Raw genomic sequence first — 23267 nt, forward strand, 5'->3', positions numbered from 1 at the left:
ATCCAATGGAACATAAAGGTAAATTAGCTGAAGAATTTGGTCAGATCATCAAAACTATGGGAAATGGATATTATAAATATATATTAAGCCTGAAAGTTTCAAAATAACAATTGGCTTACTTAATGACCAGTTTGCTGGACACAATCAGCAGGATCCACACGAACTATTGATGTTTCTCATAGAGGGCCTACACCAGGATTTACCTAATGACAATTTAATGACCAATAAAGCTAAATTACCTTATGTACAATGAAAATTATGAAGAATCTGGGCAAGGACACCAAAAGGCTCATGAGTCATTAATTATGATCTCTTTCAAGGACAGTTCAAATCTATACTTCAGTGTCTCACATGTCACCAAAAGTCTGAGTTTTATGAGATGTTTGTTCATTTGTTCCTGTCATATCTACAGATAAATGTGCTTTACAGGAATGCCTCTTTGAATTTTTCAAAGAAGAAGAGTTAAGTGATGACAGCAAAGTGTATTGCAATAATTGCAACACTAGAAGGAATTTTATTTATTTTTTTTTGTTTTTAATTTTTGGGTCAAACACAGTAGCATTCAGGGGTTACTCCTCATTCTACACTCAGAAATCACTCCTGGCAGGCTTGGGGGATCATATGGGATGTCGGGATTTGAACCACTGTCCTTCTGCATGCAAGGCAAATGCCCTACTTCCATGCTATCTCTCCAGCCCTAGAAAGAATTTAAAAAAAAATACATATGGAAACTGCCACCAGTACTAATTGTACATTTGAAACATTTTGCTTTTGATGGCAAACAAATTATAAACTACACACTTATGTGAATTTTCCTTTAGAAAACCTCAACCTTGTAGTATTCACTCCAGAGAGTAAAAGCAAGATTGAAAAATATAATTCATCATCAATATCATACCACTATGTTAAAGTTCACTATGGGCACTGTACATCATACCGTAAAACTGCTGCAAGACAACACTGGGTCAATTTTGATGACCAGAAGATCAAAAAAGTCCCTAATACATCAGTAATATCCACAGCAGCAAACATCTTGTTTTATACTTCTCGGAGATCTACAATGAACGCCAGATAATCATTTCACTTCCTCTTCAGTTGCTATTAATGCTCTATGGTTCTTTTCACAGGTATGATCACTAAAAAGGATGGAAAATGATGGATTCCCATTTCAATTACTTGTATGATGAATTTATGTCTAAATTTTATTATTGCTCTAGGTCATAGTTAATCATAAAATTTTACAATCTAATTTGTGTTACTCAAGATTCACCTGAAAGAAAAATTTCTCACCATATTAATGTTGTTATGTAACAGTTTCTTAAGGTATATTTAACGACTTTTATTCTTTTATTCGAACATCTTTATTTTCCTCAGGTTAGGTTTCAAGATGGAAGTGAAGACATAATTTTGACATAATGATACTTTCTAGGTGGACTCCCTTTACAGCGCTCCTATTCTATGATTGACCATTATAGAGTTATTGTTCAAGACTTATAGTAGTGTTTTACATGTTTGTATTGTGCATAAAATTCTCTTTCAGATTTGCTCTACGCTGCCTTTGAAAAAATATTTTGTTAATTTGAAGTTACTCATCTAAACAGTCTGCCGGCTATTCCTTCCCTCTCTCTCTCCCTCTAGTCCTTAACATTTAATTTTCAGGAATTCCTTCATTTGTGCAAATCATCTCTTTAGGGTTCTGGTGCCAGGTCCCCCGACGAGGCCGATGCAAGGGTGGGTAAGGGTCTCTTCCAGCCCAGACTCGAGAAAGAGAGAGAAGACTGTGAGCCACAGACCACTCACAAGGGAAGCATTGTCAGAGCAATGGACTTCATTTATTGAAGGTAGGGACAAGGCATTTAAGGAAAAAATTTAGGGGGGAAAAAGAATGTGGGTAATACAGTTTAGACATTACAGCAACAAGATGTTATGCAGAGACAACAGTCACAAAGTACATGGCATCATTGATTTGGATGGTATGCAAAGATAGCAGTTCCAATGCCTATGGCATCAGTAAATCAGGAAGCATGTAAAGTTAGTATAACAATGCTCATGGCATCATTAAATCAGGAAGCACGAAAGGATAGCATAGCAATGCCCATGGCATCATTAAATCAGGAAGCATGTAAAGATAGTGGTTGCAATGCTTGTGGCACTATCAGCCCAGACAGGTTGTTTGACCTGGAGACTTTCTCCTGCACAGGGACACAAAAAGAGACTTTCTTTTATATTCAAGGCCAGCTTGCAGAAATCTTATTTCCCGGCCTCTCTCCCCACAGAATTCCTTCACCTGCAACTACAAGCCTCATGATTTCAGCGTGAGGAAGAAATCCTTGGCTTTTGGAGTTTTGTATCCTGTACCAAGCTGTGACCTGCTTTTCCAGACTCCTCAAGTGTTTTTGGACCGATGTATCGGAGTTTCAGACCCCTCATCGTTGCAGATTGGCATTGGAACTGTAGAAAATTCACCTTTAGTATTTTTCTTATGTCTGTAATCCTTTGAAATTATACTTGCTACTAGCCTTCTTTTGACTCTTTTTTTAAATATATTTTTATTTAAGTAACATGATCATATTTTTTTTTTTTTTTTGGTTTTTGGTTTTTGGGCCACACCTGGCGGCGCTCAGGAATTACTCCTGGCTGTCTGTTCAGAAATAGCTCCTGGCAGGCACAGGGGACCATATGGGACACCGGGATTTGAACCAACCACCTTTGGTCCTGGATCGGCTGCTTGCAAGGCAAACGCCATGTGCTATCTCTCCGGGCCCACATGATCATATTTGGGTTACAGTCATAACCAGAACATCTCCCTTCACCAGTGTAACATTACCCCCTCCCCCTTCCCATCCCCTGCCTGTATTCGAGACAGGCATTCTACTACTACTATTTGTTTTTAAGTTCAGTAAATTGTATTTTTTTTCTTAAAGGATAAGAGTAAAAAAATATATATTAAAGGTGTGATAGTGGGAATCGCCATTGTTTGCTTAGGTCCAGAAAAATGGGAAAATGGAGAAAAACTCCTTGATCTGATTACAAAAAGGCCTCACCCTAGAAGCTTATTGGCATAAGACAGACTCTGGGTTCCAGGCATACCAGTTCGTCCAACTCCAGTCATTCTCAAGGTCCCAGTGAAACTTTTTCACACTTTAGCTATTGTTGGTATCAGAGTCTTATATTTAAAGACTCTGGATTCTGTGCTTTTTTTTTTTTTATCGATGTCAGGCTGATGTGGAGCATCCTCTAGTTTCAGCATACCATTAAATGCGGAGTGATCTGCCCTGTATGCACATTGTTGCTGAGTTGTCTGAGTATTGGGAGCACTCTGGAGTAAGTCAATGCCAAGGCAGTGGTAGATCTTCCCTGGTAGAGGCTTGGATCCTGGTAATGTTAAAGACAATTGTGGTTGTTTCCATAGATGGTATCCATTGTTCAGGTGTGTGTGGGCAATGCCTATTCTTCTGAGGCCTGAGCCAAATCATTATGCCAATGTTCATGGTAAAAGGCCTAATTACATTACCAAATTTGTGTTTCCATCTCTATTAGATAAGAACTTGTTTGCATATGTATTATTTTCCCATTTTAATGTGCCCATGCAAAAGAGAAGCAATGCCACAAGATATTTTTGGTGCATCTGGGGGCCGACAAATAAAGTCCAAAATTCCCCATAACTTGGTACAAACATGAAATCTGTACAGCGATACTCTTCTACCAGTATTGCTTATAAAACAGATCTCAAAGGGGGAAAATCAAACAATCAAATAACAAATCCAGTGGGCAAAATTGTCACTATATGAGGATATTCGACAAGAGTTATAGATGTTAAGGGAATACATCTGAGATATACAAAGGAGATACACGTGACTCTTTTATGTTTTAGAAATAGTCAAGAGGGAGGTGGTGTTTTTGAGATACCACTTTCGTCTGTGATTGGACAAGCGAAGAGAGCATGGAGTCATGTCCTCCCCTTGTTGCCTGCTGAAATTTCTGACTCCCTGAGAGGCTTTTGCTTCTTAATTGCTGGAAGTTGCAAGTTCAGCAGACCCCTCCCAGCCCCTTGCAGGAACAAGGAAGCCTGGGGTCTCTTTTAAATTGCACCTCACTGGAAACCAATTGCTGGGACCCTGAGCAGGTGTCCAGGAATAACCCTGGGGATGGGGAGGAAGGAGAGAGAAGGCTGTGGGGGGCTGCCGAGGCTGCATCTTCAACTTATGTTGGCCAAAAATCCGACAGAATGGAACCTTGCCGTGATGCGTTGCCTGCTGAAGCTTCAAACTCCACACAAAAATTATTGTGAAAGATATGTAATCTACCTTGGCCAAAACAAAAATCATTAGTACAGAAAATGGTTAAATGTGAGGTAACAAGAAATGGGAGTGAGGGAGTAAAGGAATAAAACGAGCACCTGGACGGCGTTCAGATAATGACAAGCAGATGAAACACAATGACATCCATATATTTTTTATAATGTTCCACACGGGCCTCGTGGTTTCACAATGGACAAGATTAATAAGGAAACTTCCCTGATAAGTCCTAATGCCATAACCTATTGTGACCTATGTCCCGCACCCCTTCCTAGGCCTGGTTAAAGCAGCCTTTGGCATGGCGGAGGGCTGCCAAACGCCATGCTGGCAGGACCTCCTGGCTCGGCTCCCAGGAAGGAAAGAGATCCTTCCCACGCCAGAAAGTCTTTTGACTCTTATAATTAATATTCTTCCCCATTTTAATTTTTACTTTTTTTGTTGTTGTTGTTATTTCATTTCTTTATTTGGGGTTACACCCAGCAAGGGCTCAGGGCCCACTCCTGGCAGGGCTCCCTGAACCGTCTGGGAGCGGTGCTGGGCATGGGGCCACCTGGAAGGAGAGTCCAGTCCCCTGTCCCATGTCTGCAGCCCTGCACTTCGGGGGGTCACTGGGGTGGTCTCAGATAAGGAACAACGGGGATCGGTCACAGCGGCTCAGATCTGCGGCATTCACCGTCTCAAGGTTTCAGAGAAGTGTGGCCAGGAGCGAATCTGCTGGAACAGAGCTTCCCCTGGGCACTCGGTGGGCACCAGCTGGCGGTGGCCCAGTAGAGCGTAGTCGGGGCGCAGGAGGCTTGCGCGCATGGCACAGCGCGGGAGGTCTTGGCTAACAACAAGCAGGGCCCTTTCCGAGGGTAGCTTCTGGCTGTAGCTGCTGATGATGGACACGGTGAAGCCCCGGGAGTTGTGGCCTCGAGTGTGGGCGCCCAGCCAGTGCCAGCCACGGCCCTCGTACACGTAGCCGTCGGAACCCACCACGAAGCTGTAGCTGATGTTGTCCCAGCCGCGGGTGACCTGGTGGAATAGCTGCATGGAGCGCAGGTAGCGGGCGCAGTGCAAGGCGCGCCCGGGTTGTACGTGTGATGCACGAACAGGTTTGCGAGCGGCAGCTGCAGCGGGTTGGGCTTGCCCCTGTAGGGTGCCGCGTCCCAGCGGCAGCGAGGGTGGATGGCTGGGCAGCCTGCAGGGGCTGGGAGGGCAGGTGGCTGAGCCAGGGCAGACCCTGCAACTCGCCCCGCAGTGCTCCATGAACTACTCCGGCCTCTGTGTTCAGGGGATCAAGCCTGGCCCTACTGAGTTCTCTCTGGCTCTGGCTTGTCTTTCTTCTTCTTTTCCTTTTTTTTTTTTTTAATAATTATCTTTATTTAAACACCATGATTACAAATATAATTGTACTTGTATGATTATAGTCATGTAAAGAACACCCCCCCCCTTCACCAGTGCAGGATTCCCACCACCAATTTCCCAGATCTACCTACTCCCCACCCCATCCACACCTGTACTCGAGACAGGCTTTCTTTTTCCCTCATTCATTCACATTGTTATGATATTTTTTTTTGTTTTTTTTTTTTGTTTGTTTGTTTGTTTTTGGTTTTTGGGCCACACCCGGTAACGCTCAGGGGTTACTCCTGGCTATGTGCTCAGAAGTTGCTCCTGGCTTGGGGGACCATATGGGACACCGGGGGATGGAACCGCGGTCTGTCCAAGGCTAGCGCAGGCAAGGCAGGCACCTTACCTTTAGCGCCACCGCCTGGCCCCTGTTATGATAGCTTTTCAGTGTAGTTATTTCTCTAACTGCACTTATCATTCTATGTGGTGAGCTTAATGCCATTAGCTGCATCTACATGGAAGGATGGGGGGGGGGGAAGTAAGGGTTGGGACTGAAGCAGTAAAATATTAGAAATGAGCTTTGTAGGGCAGTATCAAGGTCCCAATGTAAGATGGATATTATGGATATATAGAATATATGCACACAATAATATCGATATGAAAACAAAGAGAAAAAATTTCCACTGACTGTCCCAATATAAACCAGTGCTAGAACAGCCTGCCCTCCTCCCAGAGCGCATTTCCATTAGTGTAGGGAGAGATAGGGGGAAAGCCTGTTGACCCCTATAGAGTCCACCTAGACCGGTGCCCAGGGAAAGACTGAAATCCAGGGGAGAAAAACACTATACCTGGCAAGAGCTGGTCTCCAGAATCAAGGAGGAAATCAGAAGCCAGATGTCTGCTCGCCCTCTTCCCCAAGCACCTCCCCCCTGGAGTATGGAGGGAGGGGGGAACCTGAGGACCACTAAGAGCCCACCTGAACCCACTTCTGGCCATCTGAGCTGGCACTCAGGGAAGGCCTGGAGTCAGAGGAAAAAGACAAGGATGGCTGGGGGCCTGCCAAGCCTCCCAGCACTCCCCAGGCTAGGGAGAAACGTTCTGGTATGGGGCCTCCCCAAACCCCATACCTGGCAAGAGCTGGTCTCCAGAATCAAAGAGGAAACTGGAAGCCAGATGTCTGCCTGCCCTCCTCCCCATGCACCTCCCCCCTGGAGTACTAATTTTTACTTTTAGGAATTGATGTCGTGTTACTTTAGGGTATTGTTGCTTTTCTAAAGAAGGGGGAATTATTGTATGTATGTTGTTCTACCTGTGACCTGAGCGGAGCTGTTAAGAGATTTTAAAAAGAGTGGGCGGAAATTGGAGTTGGGAGTCAGTTGGGGCAGTTGACAGGCTGGCTGGAGGGGTAGTAGAGCAGCGGGAAGGTGGAGAGGGACTGAACACCAAACTGGTGGCCCATTTTATTATTATGGTTAGATATATCTAAGAAACCAGTGGCTTGCTTCTTTTTTTTTTTTTTTTAGTTTTTTTTAATTTTTTTATAATTTTTATTTTGACCAAAGTGGCTTACATATTTTTCACAGTAACATTTTAGGTACATATTAACAATGTATTAGGGGGAATTCCCATCACCAAAGTTGTCCTCCCTCCACTCCTGTTTCCATCTTGCATCCCATATCCACCACCCTCACCCCCCCCCCCCCCGGGCTGCTAGTATAAGTGGTCCCCTCTGTTTCTAGCTTACTACTTAGTGATCATTCAACTGTTTGGTTTTGATATCCTACATTATTTCCCCTTCTATTTGGGAGGCAGAACTAGATAGTTCAAGTTATGTGGTTTTGTTTGAAGAAAAGAAAAGCAGTAAAATGGGGTAAAAATCAAATAAGCTGAAAATGGGCAGAGTACTTCTAGAGAGAGGAAAAGGAAAAAGGAAGTGAAACACCACAATCATACAAAAGGAGATATCAAATAAAAAATCCAGTGAGCACTACAGCAATAAAGACAAGCACCACATAATAACCACGGTTTTGAAACAAAACATATCAGAGTGCAAAAAGGAAAAGAAAAAGAAAAAAGAAATAAAAATATGGAGACAACAACTTTAATATCCAAACTAAAACAAAGAAATCAAAATAATAAATAGATAAATAAAAAAGATTATTTTGTGCTGTTTTTTTTTTCCTGCATAGGCACAGTAAATATTGGGGACATTAGAGAGGGAATTCCCTTGGCTAAAAGCTACAGGGTTTCCCCACCCTTGAAGTATACTGTCATGGGAATACCTATAGACTCCTAGCATTTACTCTCCCCTCGATGTCTTTGTGATGTATGGAAGGCTTCAGTTCTGTCATGAGTGATAAAACCAGACCTCTGTATCTAGAGATCTTGGTATCTGCACAGGTCCAGGAACGGAGCTTATGATGAAGACTTCCTTTGTGGTTCTAGAAGTTCTGTTCCTTCACTGTCGTTTTAATCCATCTTCTGTAGTTTATGGTCTTGGTATTGTGCTAATCCTAGTATGGAGCCTGGGATAGAGTCTTTCGTTATGTTTCCAGAAGACCCATTCACTTGCAATTGCCTCCGTCAGACCTCTTGAATTAGAGATCTTGGTTGTTGTACAGATTGCAGACCAAAACCTAGAGTAGGGCTTTTTTACTGGTCCCAAGATAACGTTCTGCCCAGTCATGGTTGTCATAGTCAGTCATCTGTAGATAGCGATCTTGACTTTTGCACAGACCAAAAGGTGACAAGTCTTCTGATTTTGTCTTATCATTAGATGGTGAGGTAAGACAACCTGTTCTTAGCTCAAGTTGTTCCCATTTCCTCGTTGTCAGGCTTGCTTTTAAGACTTTCCTCCGACAACAACAAAAGTACAGGCTTTACAACAGCACCACTCAATGTTACTCACTTTCAAAAAGAACTATTTGCTCCTTATGTAACTACCTTGTATGACTGTTCCATAAGTCAACTCAATTGACTTAACTAGGGCTGGACCCGCCCCTCCGCTCAGCCAGGCCTGACGCGTAGCTGGTGGCAGGAAAGCCGGGCCGGGGGCACCTGGGAGGTCTGTGCACCCGGGGGGCTCCTGAGGAGTGCGAAGGGGAGTGGCAGTGCTGAGGGGATACTCCTGGCTCTCTGCACTTAGAAATTACTCCTGTCTCTTTTCTACTGAGCCAGCCTAGCCTACAGACACCAAGGACTGTAATCTCTCCAGGACCCATACCCTGTAAGATGTCCCTGCCCAACGAAGGTGGGGCCAATTCCTGCCGTGTGATTGGGTACCCAGAGACTTCTACAGAACAGCGGCCATGCTCTCTACCTCTTTTCTACTGAGCCAGCCTAGTCTACAGACACCAAGGACTGTAATCTCTTCGGGACCCACACCCAGTAAGATGTCCCTGACAATGAAGGTGGGACCAATTCCTACCGTGTGATTGGGAACCCAGAGACTTATAAAGAACAGCAGCCATGCACTCTGCCTCTTTTCTACTGAGCCAGTCTAGCCTACAGACACCAAGGACTGTAATCTCTCCAGGACCCACACCCTTGTAACCCCTGAATTCCATTTCTGCACATTGTAAGAAGCAATCTACAGCCTTACCAATGGACAAATTTTGCAGTACACCCCCATATTTACAGAAATCAAGATGGCTCCTCTAATAATCTAAAACTTAGGAAACAGCTAGCTCTTGCCAGGTATGGGGTTTGGGGAGCCCCCATACCAGAACCTTTCTCCCTAGCCTGGGGAGTGCTGGGAGGCTTGGCAGGCCCCCAGCCATCCTTGTCTTTTCCCCCTGACTCCAGGCCTTCCCTGGGTGCCAGCTCAGATGGCCAGAAGTCGGTTCAGGTGGACTCTTAGTGGTCCTCAGGTTCCTCCCTCCCTCCGTACTCCAGGGGGGAGGTGCATAGGGAGGAGGGCGAGCAGACATCTGGCTTCTGGTTTCCTCTTTGATTCTGAAGACCAGCTCTTGCCAGATATAGTGTTTTTCTCCCCTGGATTTCAGTCTTTCCCTGGGCAGCGGTCTAGGTGGACTCTATAGGGGTCAACAGGCTTTCCCCCTATCTCTCCCTACACTAATGTGAATGCGCTCTGGGAGGAGGGCAGGCTGTTCTAGCACTGGTTTATGTTGGCACAGTCAGTGGAAATTTTTTTCTTTGTTTTCATATTGGTAGTATTGTGTGCATATATCCATAATATCCATCTTATATTGGGACCTTGTTACTTCCCTACTAATATTTTACTGCCTCAGTCCAAACCCTTACTTCCTCCCATCCTCCCATGTAGGTGCAGGTAATGACATGAAGCTCACCACATAGAGTGATAAGTGCAGTTAGAGAAATAACTACACTGAAAACTATCATAACAATGTGAATGAATGAGGGAAAAAGAAAGCCTGTCTCGAGTACAGGTGTGATTGGGGTGAGGAGTAGGTAGATCTGGGAAATTGGTGGTGGGAATCCTGCACTGGTAAAGGGGGGTGTTCTTTACATGACTGTAATCATACAAGTACAATTATATTTGTAATCACGGTGTTTAAATAAAGATAATTAAAAAAATTGACTTAACTCGGTTAAACCAATTTTGCATGTTAGATCTGTTAAACCTATAACTTAACATGCTGGCTCTGCACACTGATTCAGCTTTTAGAATCTAACTCACTCTACTCACTGTGACCCATGCTGCATGTACTCAAATGGATGCAATTACATAGTTCCATCTCTTAGATCTTTTACATCTAACTCTCAACTAATGTTTCTCATTAAACTCACTGTTACATTGGTTAGATCTACATCTAACTCACTACTCAGTTAACTCACCGAGTCATCAGTTATTTCTGCTACTTCCAACTCCATAACATAACTCCCTTATGGAACCCACTTGTGACTTGTTAGGTTTCATATGTCTAAATCACCTAACTAACTGACTGTTACTTTTTTAGTGCCTTTCCATGTAACCACCTCCCCCCTGGAGTACAGAGGGAGGGGGGAGGCCTGAGGACCCCTAAGAGTCCATCTGTCAGGGTTCACTCTTGATGGTGTATAGAAGACCAAAAAGGAGTGAGCTTAGACAATCTTTGTAAACTCTTGCCCTCAGTTCTTTTTGTATGTTTGTTTGTTTGTTTGTTTGAGAGATGCACCTGACTTTGCTCAGGGCTTATTCCTGACTCTTTTCTCAGGAATCACTCCTGGCCAGCTTGGGGGACCATATGGGATGCCAAGGATTTAATCTAGGTCAGCTGCATGCAAGGTATACACCCTGTCCTCTGTACTATTACTCTGGCCCTTGACTCAATTTTTATGCCTCAGTTCTTCCCTTTATAGTGAGGCCAGGGCAACCTCAGGTGTGGGGACAGTGAGCAGCCTCCCTCTATTCTAGACTTTAAGATGGTAATTAAAGTTCTACATAAATGTGATTGTTGCTGTGGTTGCTGATAATCCTAGAAAGTTTAGGAAGTGATCTTTTGTTCTTGTAGGTTAACAGCAAACCCCAGGGTTAACTTACCAATTTTTTTTTCAAATGCTTTTTCCCTATAGTTATTGATGCAGTTTTCACCTTTAATCTGTTAATATACCAATACGTTTGTTTTGTTTTTTTTTGACATTAGAACATTACTACATTTGGGAAACTAAATGCTACTTGTTCATCGATGTACTTTTAAATGTAAAAATTTGCATACTAATGAAGAGCAGGCCCTTCATCCCCTCACTTTGAGTGATAGCTAAATTTGGAGGTAAAATGGATTAAAATGTAAACATAATTATTTCCTCCCTTAAATTTTTTTGATTTATCATTAAAATATAGAATGTTGGGGCATCTAGTATTTAATGTGTCAGTGTATAGAATTCACTCCACTCCAGTTTTCTGGGCCACCTCTCCACCTAAAATGACCCTTCTCCTCTTCCTCCCACACTCTTACCTCCATTGATTTTGAGCCAAACCTGATTGTACTCAGGACATACACCTGAATCTATGTTCCAGAAGGACTCCTGAAGGTTTTTGGAGACCAGGAGGAATGCTTGGGGATCAAACCCATGTCAGCTGCATGCCAAGCAAAGTGCCTTTATCCCTGTACTATCTCTTCGGTACTGCTGCCATAATTTAAGAAAAGTTAAAATCAGAAGGCCCACTGGGCTCCCACAGTGTGGATGGCTAAGAAAAACCTCTAAGAGAGGTTGCTTCCTTGAAAAGTGTAGGTGGTATTTCTCAAGCTTAGTAATAGTTTCAAACAATAGTTGCAAACATATATTTGGCCTAATAAGAATCTCCCTGCTGCTGTGTTAAGTGTGTATATAGTTGAGCATTTACTTCCAGATGACAAAATTAAATATCACTTTACCTGGGAAAATCAGCATCAAGAGAAACATAAAACTAACAGTAATTTTCAAAGTACAGTTAGTTAAAGACTCGATCAGATGAAAGGAGACCTTTGTAGGACCAGCTGGCAAACTTGCTAATCTTAATTTATATCAGAATTGACACCCAAGGTTCAGCCTAGGATTAAAAAACTTTGAGATGTTAAAGTTTGCCCTTAGATACCAGAAAAGCCTCTGGCTCAACTCCCCTCTGTCTTTTAATTAGAATTTATTATTCAGAAGATTTGTTTTTGTTTGTTTGTTTGTTTGTTTGTTTTTGTGTCACACCTGGCAGTGCTCAGAGGTTACTCCTTCCTCTACGCTCAGAAATCACTCCTGGCAGGCTTGGGGGACCATATGGAATGCCGGGATTTGAACCACTGACCTTCTGCATGCAAGGCAAACGCTTTACCTCTATGCTAGCTCTCTGACCCCCATTCAGAAGATTTGTAACCTACACTAAGGGCCTATGAATTATCTATTGTGAAGAAACTTATAGATCAAACAGTATGTACTGATAAACCTTGTTGCTAACAAGAAAATACAATTTTTTAACCTTGCAGGAAAGCAGATGAAGGCAGTCTCTCACATGTAAAATTCATGTTTAAATACACCATGTGGCATACAATAAACAGACACACAATTATGAGCCACTACAACAACTAAGTGTGTTTCCTTCCTTTGCCAAAACCTGCACTCATTTTTCTGGGAACCCAGCTAACTCCCTGAAGTGTCCAGACAAAGAGGCCGTGGCACTCCGGCCCAATAATAGCTTTGATACTTTTTTGTTTGTTTTGGGGCCACATCTGGTGGTGGTCAGGGCTTACTTCTGGTTATGAGCTCAGAAATCACTCCTGGCAGGCTTGGGGAGCCCCCTGGAATGCTGGAAATTGAAAAAGGGTCAGTCATGTGCAAAGCAAACACCCCACTGTGCTATTGCTCTGGCCCCACAAAAATAGCTTTTTTTTCTTTACAAAAACTTCTGCTACTAGCTGCTACAAGGCTATGTGGATATCACAATTTGCTCTAGGTGACATCTTAAAAATACTAACCAAGCTCTCATCTTCTTTTAGACTCCACCACCCACCCCAAAGACCAGAATAACCTTACCCAGGCCATGTAGTGAGTCAATGTAAGTCAGTGCTGTGCATGCTTGGTCAGTATGTGACTTTGACAAATAACCCGTCCAGGAGTCCAGTTCATTCTCACAAAACCAGACCCTCTAACAGTATCTGTTTTGACTGCTGAGTGCTTAACATCTGGTTACTTTTCAGCACATGTGCAGGCCAGGGATGGAGTATGAGATAGGAAAGTATAAATGTAGCCCAATTGGCTGGGGGTCCCTAGGACACACCTGGAAATGAAAAAGATGATCTCGGAGGTGACCGGCAGCAGCGACACCATTTCCTACCGAGACTTTGTGAACATGATGCTGGGGAAATGATCTGCAGTCCTCAAGCTAGTCATGATGTTCGAAGGCAAAGGCAATGACAGTGACCCCAAGCCGACTGGGCCTCCTCCTGAGAGAGATATTGCCAGCCTACCTTGAGGACCCTGCCTGGACCTGCCTTTACCCCTGCCCCTGCCTGCCCAACCCTCCTCCTCCCCATTGGTTCTGTTGCTCAGTTGCTCATCGTGTCTTCTTGTCTGAAAAAAAATGTAGCCCAATTGGGATGCTCAAGCCCTGCCAGGTATGGTCCTGGTGGTCTCAGAACTCCTGAACATCTGTTAAGTTCAAAGTCAATACACATCACTACTCTTCTCATGGTCAAACTAGCTGATGATTGGCCTGCACTTGAGTGGCAACTTGCTTGGTGAATGAAGCCAACTTCCTGGGCCTTCAAAGAAAAGTCCCAAGTTCCAAGCAGCTTTGGATGTCCTTTTAATTTAAAATTTTTAAAACAATATCTTTGGGCTTTTTTTTCCTCTGCTTGCTTCAGCTGGGAACTTGATTCTGTGCAGCATTCTTCCCTGAGGGCTAGTCTTCTTCGGAACACGGCAGACATCTTGGGCCTTTTCTATGCTTGCTTTGCCCTGGGACTTGATCCTGTGCAGCATTCTTCCCTGAGATGGGTCATTCTGCCCACAAAGGGTGGAGCCAGAGGAGTGCAAGCACATTATCTAGCCAATAAATACCAACACAGCATGTAGAAAAAACACATAATATAAGCGTGACATTGGAGAAATAACTCAGGCCAACACACACAGCATAGAGAATGAAGATGGCAACTTTGATGACCCGAAAATGGCCAGCCACCTAGATGGTCTCTCAGATATGGAGTTTAGAGAAGAAATAGGGAAGATGTTCACAGAACTCAAAGAAAGCATAGATCGAGTTGAATGAAACACTAATAAGAATCAAGAGGATATGAAGATAGAAATCAGAAAACTCCAAACTGAAATAACAGGTTTGAAAAATTCAGTAGACAAATTGAAAACCTCAGTGGAAAGACTCTCCGACAGAGTAACAGCAGCTGAGGATAGAATCAGTGAGCTGAAAAATAAGATTCATGACAACTCCATACAGTAGAAGAGATTGGAAAAAAGCCTTAAAGCAAATGACCAGACAATGGAAAAATTACTCAAAGAATGTGGACAGATGAAAATAGAAGTCTTTGATAAGCTCAACAGAAACAATGTAAGAATCATCAGAATCCCAGAGACCCAGGAAGAATCAACAGTCAAGGACATCATTACAGAAAAACTACCAGAGATAAAGACTACATGTGATCAAATCCTGCACACCTGAAGATTATCAGCTAAAAGAGATCCAAGAAAAAACACCTCAAGACACATCTTAGTCACACTGACAAATCCTACAGGTAGGAACAGAATACTGAAAACAGCAAGATCAACAAGAGAAATTACATTCAAGGGAGCATCCTTAAGATTTACAGCAGACCTGTCACAAGAAACACTCAAGGCCAGAAGGCAGTGGTGGGACATAGTGACAAAACTCAATGAAATAAATGCTTCACCTAGAATACTGCACCCAGCAAGACTCACTCAGGTTTGAAGGGAGTATACATAGCTTCATAGATAAACAACAGCCTAGAAACTTTACAAACTAAAAACCAGCCTTAAAAGAAAAAATGAAAGGTCTACTTTAAGACAAGACTGACCAACAGACACACCAAACTTCTACACAAAGATGGCACTAAATCCATGACAATCATCTCTCTCAATGTCAATGGACTAAATGCACCATTTAAGAGAAACGGAGTGGCTAAATGGATCAAAAAACGAAATCCAACCTTCAGCTGCCTACAAGAAACACACCTGAATAGTCAGAACAAACATAGACTCAAGGGGCAGGAGAGGTGGAGCTAGAGGTAAGGTGTCTGCCTTGCAAGTGCTAGCTAAGGAAGGACCACAGTTCGATCCCCCAGCATCCCATATGGTCCCCTCAAGCCAGGGGCAATTTCTGAGCAGTTAGCCAGGAGTAACCCCTGAGCATCAAATGGGTGTGGCCCAAAAATACAAAAAAAAAAAACCCAAAAAATATAGACTCAAAATCAAAGGTGGGGGAAAATCATCCAAGCAAACAACACCCTTAAAAAAGCTAAAGTGGCCATACTAATATCAGATGACATAAACTTTATACTCATAAAAATTGTAAGGGACAAAGATGGACATTTTGTTCTAATCAAGGGACATGTACAACAGGAAGAAATCACACTCCTAAACATATACGCACCCAATGAGGGACCCGAAAAGTATTTAATATAATTGTTGACAAATCTGAAAATTATATCAATAACAACACAATAATTGTGGGAGACCTCAACACTGCTCTGTCACCCCTTGATAGGTCAACCAGACTGAAACCTAACAAAAATATACTAGCACTGAAAAGAGAAATGGAAGAGAGTGGGCTAGTAGATATATATAGGGCACTCCATCCCCAGAAACCTGGATATACATTCTTCTCCAATGCACATGGGTCATTCTCCAGGATAGCCCACATGCTGGCCCATAAAACATATCTCCATAAAATCAAGAGGGTAGAAATCATGCAGAATCTCTTTGCTGATCATAAGGCACTGAAATTAGATGTGAACTACAAAGGGGCACAGAAGAAAAACTTTAACACCTGGAAATTAAACAGCTTACTACTGAATAACCAGTGGGTCAGAGATGAAATCAAAGAGGAAATCAAAATATTCTTGAAAACAAAGGACAATAAAGACATAAATTATCAGAATTTATGGGACACAGCAAAAGCGGTACTGAGAGGAAAATTTATAGCTTTGCAAGCACACATCAGGAAGGAAGAAGGGGCCTACATGAATAGCTTAATGACACAGCTTATAATATTAGAAAATGAGGGGCCAGAGAGATAGCATGGGTTAGCGTGTGCAAGGCAAACACACCACTGCTTGCACCCTGTACCACAGTTTCTTTAGCCACTCATCTGTTGTCGGGTATCTGGGTTGTTTCCAGATTCTGGATATTGCAAATAGTACTGCAATGAATATAGGCATGGAGAAGGCATTTTTGTATTTTTTTTTTATTCCTAGGGTATATCCGTAGGAGTGGTATTGCAGGACAATATCAGAGCTCAATTTCCAGTTTTTTGAGGAATCTCCAATTATTTTCCATAAAGACTGGACTGAACATCATTTCCAGCAGCAGTAAATGAGATTTTCTTTCTCCCACATCCTCACCAGCACTGATTGTTCTATGTGCTGTGTGTTGTGTGCCAGTCTCTGTTACATGAATTGGTATCTCATTGTTGTTTTGATTTGTATCTTCCTGATGATTAGTAATGTGGAGCATTTTTTCATGTGCCTTTTTTCTTATTTGAGAAAGTGTCTGTTTATTTCTTCTCCCCACTTTTTGATGGGGTAGATTTTTCTTGTTAAGTTCTGTCAGCACCTTGTACATCTTAGATATTAGTCCCTTATCATATGGGTATTGGGTGAATAGTTTCTCCCATTCTGTGGGAGGCTTTTCTATCCTAGGCACTATTTCCTTTGAGGTGCAGAAACTTCTCAGTTTAATAATAGTCCCATTTGTTTATCTTTGCTTCCATTTGTTTGGACTGTGGTATTTCCTCCTTAAAGATGCCTTTAAATCTCAATGTCATGGAGTGTTTTACCTACATACGTTATCTACATACGTTATAGTTCTGTGTCTGGTATCCAGGTCTTTAATCCATTAGGATTTGATCTTCAAAGCAGCTTTGAGATACTTGAATTAGAAATATCCTCAGGACTGAAGAAATCGCACAACTGTAGGGCGTTTGCCTTGCATACTGCGGACCCGGAGGGACCTGGTTGGGTTCCCAGCATCCCATCCATCGGTTCCCCAGCTTTCCAGGGGCGATTTCTGAGTGCAGAGCCAGGAGTGACCTGAGCAACCGCTGGGTGTGGCCCAACAACCAACCAATACATAAATAAAGTTTAGAAAAAAGCGAAAAGAAATAGCCTCACTTGGTGTAAACTGGGCATAATCCATGCTGACTAGTTCCCTTTCTTCCCTTACAAGACTGTCCCGTTTCAAATTCAGAGGGTCAATACAGTCTCCAGAAAACTCACCCATCACCACACTAAACCCATGGACCTAGCCCACATACTCTTTGGCCTCCCAAAATACATTAACACACAGAGAGAGATGTCCCAGCCCAGCAGCTGGAGAACAGTTGATCACAAGTCTACCCCAGTGCTCTCCCATCACGAGTCACCAGCTCCACGCTGCTCTGGGCCCTGTTCTTGCATCCTCTGCGTTGATTCTATTTTGGTTGGTGATGGTGTTCTTGGCGTTATCATCTGCCACCTTTATTCTCTACCCAGCCCCCAAAGCCTGCCCCACCTGCATCCCCAGCCCGCCTCCACTGCGCAAGCGCCCTGCATCTTCTCCCCTCCCGGTCTGGGTACCAGTTGGCGGCGCTCCCAGCTCAGGCGGCGGAAGAGATGGAGCCGCGTCACTAGCGCCCGGCCTCTGAAAAGCGCTGCTAGCCGGAGCCGCCTCCCTGCCTGCAGCCCGCGGGGTATGGAGTAGAGGGAGACCCGCCGAGCCGCTTGCTCGCAGGGACCCCGCGATGGAACTAAAGCAATCTCTGGCCACCCATCGGGAAGCCGAGAAGCCTCTCCGGCGCTATGGGGCGGTGGAGGAGACGGCGTGGAAAGCGGAGGGACTGGGGAGAAGTGAGTAGTCGGGTGCGCCCAGGCCGAGGGCTGGCCAGATGTTGGAATGATGGAGGGAGGGGGTCGAGGATCGGTGCGCTGGAACCGGTGGGATCCTGGGCCCACCACCACCAGCACCATTGCAAGCGCCTCCGCAGTGGTGCTGGCAGAGCCGGAGGGGAGCTGGGCTGCCTGCGCTCTCCCACGAACAAAAGGGGGCACCCTTCGGCTGCGCCCCGGGGGCTCGGGGAAAGCGCTGGCTGCACAGCATCGGGGAATCCCGGCTCTGGTCCTGGAAAGTCTGGTGCCTCCCCTTCCCTAGCAGCCGAGTGGAGAGTAGGTTCTCTGGCTTGGGTGGGCTGGGTTGCTGAACCTTCTTGCAAAGCGGAATGCCCGGGGTATGTGTGTATTTGGGGGTGCAGCAGGGCAGGCCCGCTCCCCACCGTGATGAGAGCTTGGAGTTACAGCTGGAATTCTCAGAGCATCTTTGCCCACCTTCGGCTAGGGGATGGGCGGGAGGGAAAGGGTTAGGAGGAGGGTCCCCCTGCACCCTCCCCGGTTCTCTTCTCCTTTGATCCAATCAAAGTCTTGGTTTGGGGGGCCCTCCTAAAAGGCAGTAATGAGGAGAGACCGCGTTGGCTGGTTTTCTCCACCGGATTTGGGGTCAACATCATAGCCAAAGAAAGGAAGGATTTTAGTGTTTAGTGCAGTGTTTTTCAAACTTTTTTTGTGTGCAAAGACACACTTTTTTCATGAAAACAAAACAAAACAAAACAAAACAAACCATGAGGCACACCACCATTAGAAAACGTTAAAAAAAATTAACTCGGTGCCTCAATTGACTATATATGATGTAATTCTCTCGAATAGGAATCAAGTAAACACCAAAAATTATTTTATAGTTACTTTATTATGAATTTTTATGATTGTTCATATTTCTGTTCCCTTACTCAGTGCGAAACCTGGGCTCGTTTGGCTGAACACAAAGCTGATATTTATAGTCCGTAACATGCGCTTTGGTCTATTTGTGTGTCTATTGGTCTATTTGTGAACCAAAGCCACATGTTACAGATGAAATTGGAATTTTTTTCCACAGCACACCAGGCAATATCTCACGACACACTAGTGTGCACGGCATAGTGGTTGAGAAAAACGCTGGTTTAGTGATTAGGACCGGCTGAGCGAAGTCTGGCCCCTAAAAGTCCAGAGGCAAAAAAACTGTGTCCTCCTTAGAACATAGTTGATTTCCTATCCCCACTCTACTGAGCCGGGTCCAGGCCAGCCCAGCCAAGCCCCTCCAATCCATCAGGAAAGCCTGATGGAAAGCCAGGAAATCCTGTCCTGGGGATCTGGGCATCCCTTCACTCATCCCTGCCCCCCATCTAGGTTGGACCAAAGTACAATAGGATATGCTTCCCCATCACCTGGTACAAAGATGTATCCGGTGAGCACTTTCATGGACAAAAATTTTCATGGCAAATTCCCAACAGCCTCCCAGAAAGGCTCAGCTGTGTTCTCGAGGAGTCTAGTTGGAATTTCCCTGCAGATGTCTTAGTTTCTCACCTGAAATCTAGAAGTGCTCTTTTCTTTTTCCATCTTCAAATTCTGGGTCCTGCTTCTTTTTTACTTTTGCCTTTTCTTTTGTACTTAGACACTTACTTGTACCAGATTGAGGGTCTGGCTTTCTATAAGCTCTAAATTATGCCCACAATGGCTGCCTGCCAGGTCTGGCTCACCTACTGTCCACCAGGTCCTGTGCTAAAAATTTGAACTGTATCATCTCAACTAATTCTCACCACAGTCTCTCATGTCCTCATTCTCGCTCTGCTGAGGTGGGGAACTGGCAGTGAGAAGTGGGTCCTCGAGTCTTAGACCCCATCCCCAGAGCCCTATCTTTTTTACCACCAAGACTGATTGCTCTCATATTGCCTGGGCAGCTTTGTAAGCCCAAGCAACTCCGGTACTCCTCCCATGATTTGTACAAGTCTGTGACAGCTCTGTTGGTGGCCAGAACTCACGGCTGGTTTGAATGAATGTCAGGGCAGAACAGAGTGGATGAGCAACTTCAGGAAATACTGCCTGTGCCTATGCCTTGCTCTAGCTCATTTCTACATCTCCTCCAATCTTTGTTTTCTGAAATGGTGATAATAACAGCACCTAGCCTATACTATAATGGTGAAGATTCCATAACACTGTCTACAGAGCTTAAGGTTAAGCTTAATGTTCAGCTTCTACCATCTGCTTCTCTCATTTTATGACCTGCTTTTGTCCTTTGCAAGAATTACACAAACCAACAACTTGCACTAAAGTGACAGCATAGGTCAGTTCCTGGAAACCCTCACAACCTCCTTTGAGTCCACAATTCGACTTCAGTTTCATTTTTTAAATTGAATCTCTGTGAGATACTCAGTTTACAAAGTTGTTGATGATTGATTTTCAGTCATACGAAGTTCCAACATCCATTTCTTCATGCACAATTTCTGTCACGAATGTCTCCAGTCTACCTTTCAGTCTGCCTCTATAGTAGATACTTTTCTTATCCCTCCCCTTCCTCTCTCTCTCTCCCTTTCCCCCTTTTCTCCTTCCCTCTACTTCCTCTCTCTCCACTTCCCTTTATTTCTTTTCTGCATGGTGCCTTGCAATACTGTTACTGAAAAGTATTATGTCTATCATTTTCCCACCTTTCAGCACCCAGTTCTTGTCCAGAGTGATCATTTGTACCTCTCATTGACATGCCCTTCTCTGCCCTAATTGCACTCCCCCTTTCCCCTTTGTGATAAGATTCCTACTATGGACCAGTTCTTCTGGCATTATTTCTATTGTTTTTGGATATTATTTTCATGCTACATTTTTTTTTCTTTTGGGGCCACAAGGATTACTCCTGGTTCTGCACTCAGGTAGCAGTGTGCTGGGGACACTATGGGATGCTGGGCTTTGAACCTGGGCAAATCCCCTACCTTAGGGCTATGTAATGGCTCTATTCCTTATACTATGTTTTTATCCCACATATGATATTCACCATTTTATCTGAAAAGCAAAATTGGGGGTCGGAGAGATAGCATGGAGATAAGGCATTTGCCTTGCATGCAGAAGTTCGGTGAGAGAACAAACCCAGGGACTCAAAAGTTGTGTTTATCTTTTATGATGCTAGCTAGAGCCTCGGTTGGGCACTGGAAAGTGTAACTTGCGACTGGCACTGTAAGACCAGACCATGGAGATGATGAGGCTGGTTTGAACCAGCATGAGTGTCAAATGCACATGATTTTTTTTTTTGGGGGGGAATACACATGATTAACTCCATTCCTCTTAAAGTTCCTAACTCCAAGTTCCCTTTCTGGCAAACATTTCTTCATGTCCTCATTGAAGATGAGGTCCCTATTATTTAATTAATAATTAAACACCTATTAATAATAATAGTGGTTGATGAGTTTTAGCTCAGAGCCTGATATAGTCTCATGCCGACCACTCTCTGAGGTCAGCAGAATATATTTTTTGTTCTTGGGGTTGGAGCAATAGAAGAGTGATAGGGCATTTGCTTTGAATGTGGCCAACCCAGGACGAACTTCTGTTCGATTCCCAGCACCCCATATGGTCCCATGAGTCTGCCAGGACTGCTTTCTGAGTGCAGAGCCAAGAGTAACCCCTGTATGCTGCTGGATTTGACCCCACCCCCCAAAAAAGATAATATTTTTTGTTCTCCTTGTTTGGGGGCCACTCCAAGGGATTCTCAGGGCTTACTCCTGGCTCTGTACTCAGGAATCATTCCTGGTGGCCTCAGGGGCTTATAGGTGATGCAGGAGATGGAATCAAGGTGGGTTATGTGCAAGGCAAGTACTCTCCCCACTGTGATATTGCTGTGGCTCAATATTTCTCTTTTGACAGAAGAGAAAACTGAAGCTCATCAAGGTTATAAAACTTGTTAAAATTCCCACGTCTTGAGAGTAGCCATGTGAGAGCTGGACTTAAGCTGTCTAGCTTTAAATGCTAATGATGGTCCTGCAGAGAATCCAGGTGAAAATAGATGCTGATACTGAGAATAGATACAGTCCTCACTCTATTTCCTTCATTTCCTTTATATTTTCTGTGGGAGGCCACAACTGCCAGTACTCGAAACTAGTCCAGGCTCTGTGATCGGGAGTCACTCCTGGAGGTTCTGGGAGACCATGCGGTGCCAGGGATTAAACCAATGTCAGCATGCAAGGGAAAACACCTGTATTATGTCTCTGGCCCCTGTGATAAATTCTTGAGAGAATGATTGTACCTCAGTAAGAAGTTCCCGAAGCAGAATATGGTCTGGCTATCTTCCTTCTGAGTATAGAAACCTGAAAACATGATCTTGAAGCGATATCTGCCCTCCTGTATTCATGATGGCCCATTTTTTTTTGTTTGGTTTGGTTTGGTTTGGTTTTTGGGCCACACCCATCGGTGCTCAGTGGTTACTCCTGGCTGGCTACTCAGAAATAGCTCCTGGCAGGCACGGGGGACCATATGGGACACCGGGCTTCGAACCAAACACCTTTGGTCCTGGATCGGCTGCTTGCAAGGCAAACGCCGCTGTGCTATCTCTCAGGGCCCATGGATGCCCATTTTTCACATTAATGGAGATATAAAAGCCATAGATCGGTAGATGAAGGAAGTCTGGCATAGAGGCCACATACACATGAATAACATAATCCCACATCCGACTATTAATTAGCCCTAAAATAGAAGGAAAGACTGAGTTTGGAACAAGAATGAACCTCGAATGCAAAGCTGCTCACTAGAACAAACCTGAGAGACAGATACTGCCTGAAATTCTAAATATGGAATTCTTTTTCCCCCTTTATTTTATTTTGGAGGGTCCAGAAGGCCATATGCAGTGCCAGGGATGGAACCAGAGTCAACTACATGTGGCTCTCCAGCCTTAACAAAACAAAACAAAACAACAACAACAAAAACCTATACAAATAAGGAATAAAAGAGTGGGGTAAGAGGTATATAAAAATAGATAAAAATGCACAACCTGGGGCCGGGAAGGTGGCGCTAGAGGTAAGGTGTCTGCCTTACAAGCGCTAGCCAAGGAACGGACCGCGGTTCGATCCCCCGGCGTCCCATATGGTCCCCCCAAGCCAGGGGCGATTTCTGAGCACATAGCCAGGAGTAACCCCTGAGCGTCAAA

At 44.1% G+C, this 23267-nt stretch overlaps 3 protein-coding genes across 3 annotated transcripts in view; 1 reads left to right on the top strand and 2 right to left on the bottom strand.

The window, feature by feature from the left end:
- Nucleotides 1-23267, bottom strand: part of EIF4EBP2 (eukaryotic translation initiation factor 4E binding protein 2) — a 445368-nt gene that overhangs the window by 250263 nt on the left and 171838 nt on the right. The window lies entirely within an intron of this gene.
- On the bottom strand, nt 4746-17525 carry LOC126029853 (N-acetylmuramoyl-L-alanine amidase-like). The gene is given in 3 exon segments (XM_049788109.1): nt 4746-5353; nt 5356-5478; nt 17417-17525. Coding segments are annotated over 3 exon segments (618 nt in total). The 3' UTR covers nt 4746-4967.
- BMERB1 (bMERB domain containing 1) overlaps nt 17869-23267 on the top strand; it is a 70214-nt gene continuing 64815 nt past the window's right edge. Inside the window, exon 1 of the mRNA XM_049789224.1 lies at nt 17869-18130. Coding sequence (XP_049645181.1) covers nt 18025-18130 — 106 coding nt within the window. The 5' untranslated portion in view covers nt 17869-18024. The remainder of the gene's footprint in view (nt 18131-23267) is intronic.

The sequence above is a fragment of the Suncus etruscus genome, chromosome 15, assembly GCF_024139225.1.
Source record: "Suncus etruscus isolate mSunEtr1 chromosome 15, mSunEtr1.pri.cur, whole genome shotgun sequence".
Classification (NCBI taxonomy): Eukaryota; Metazoa; Chordata; class Mammalia; order Eulipotyphla; family Soricidae; genus Suncus; species Suncus etruscus.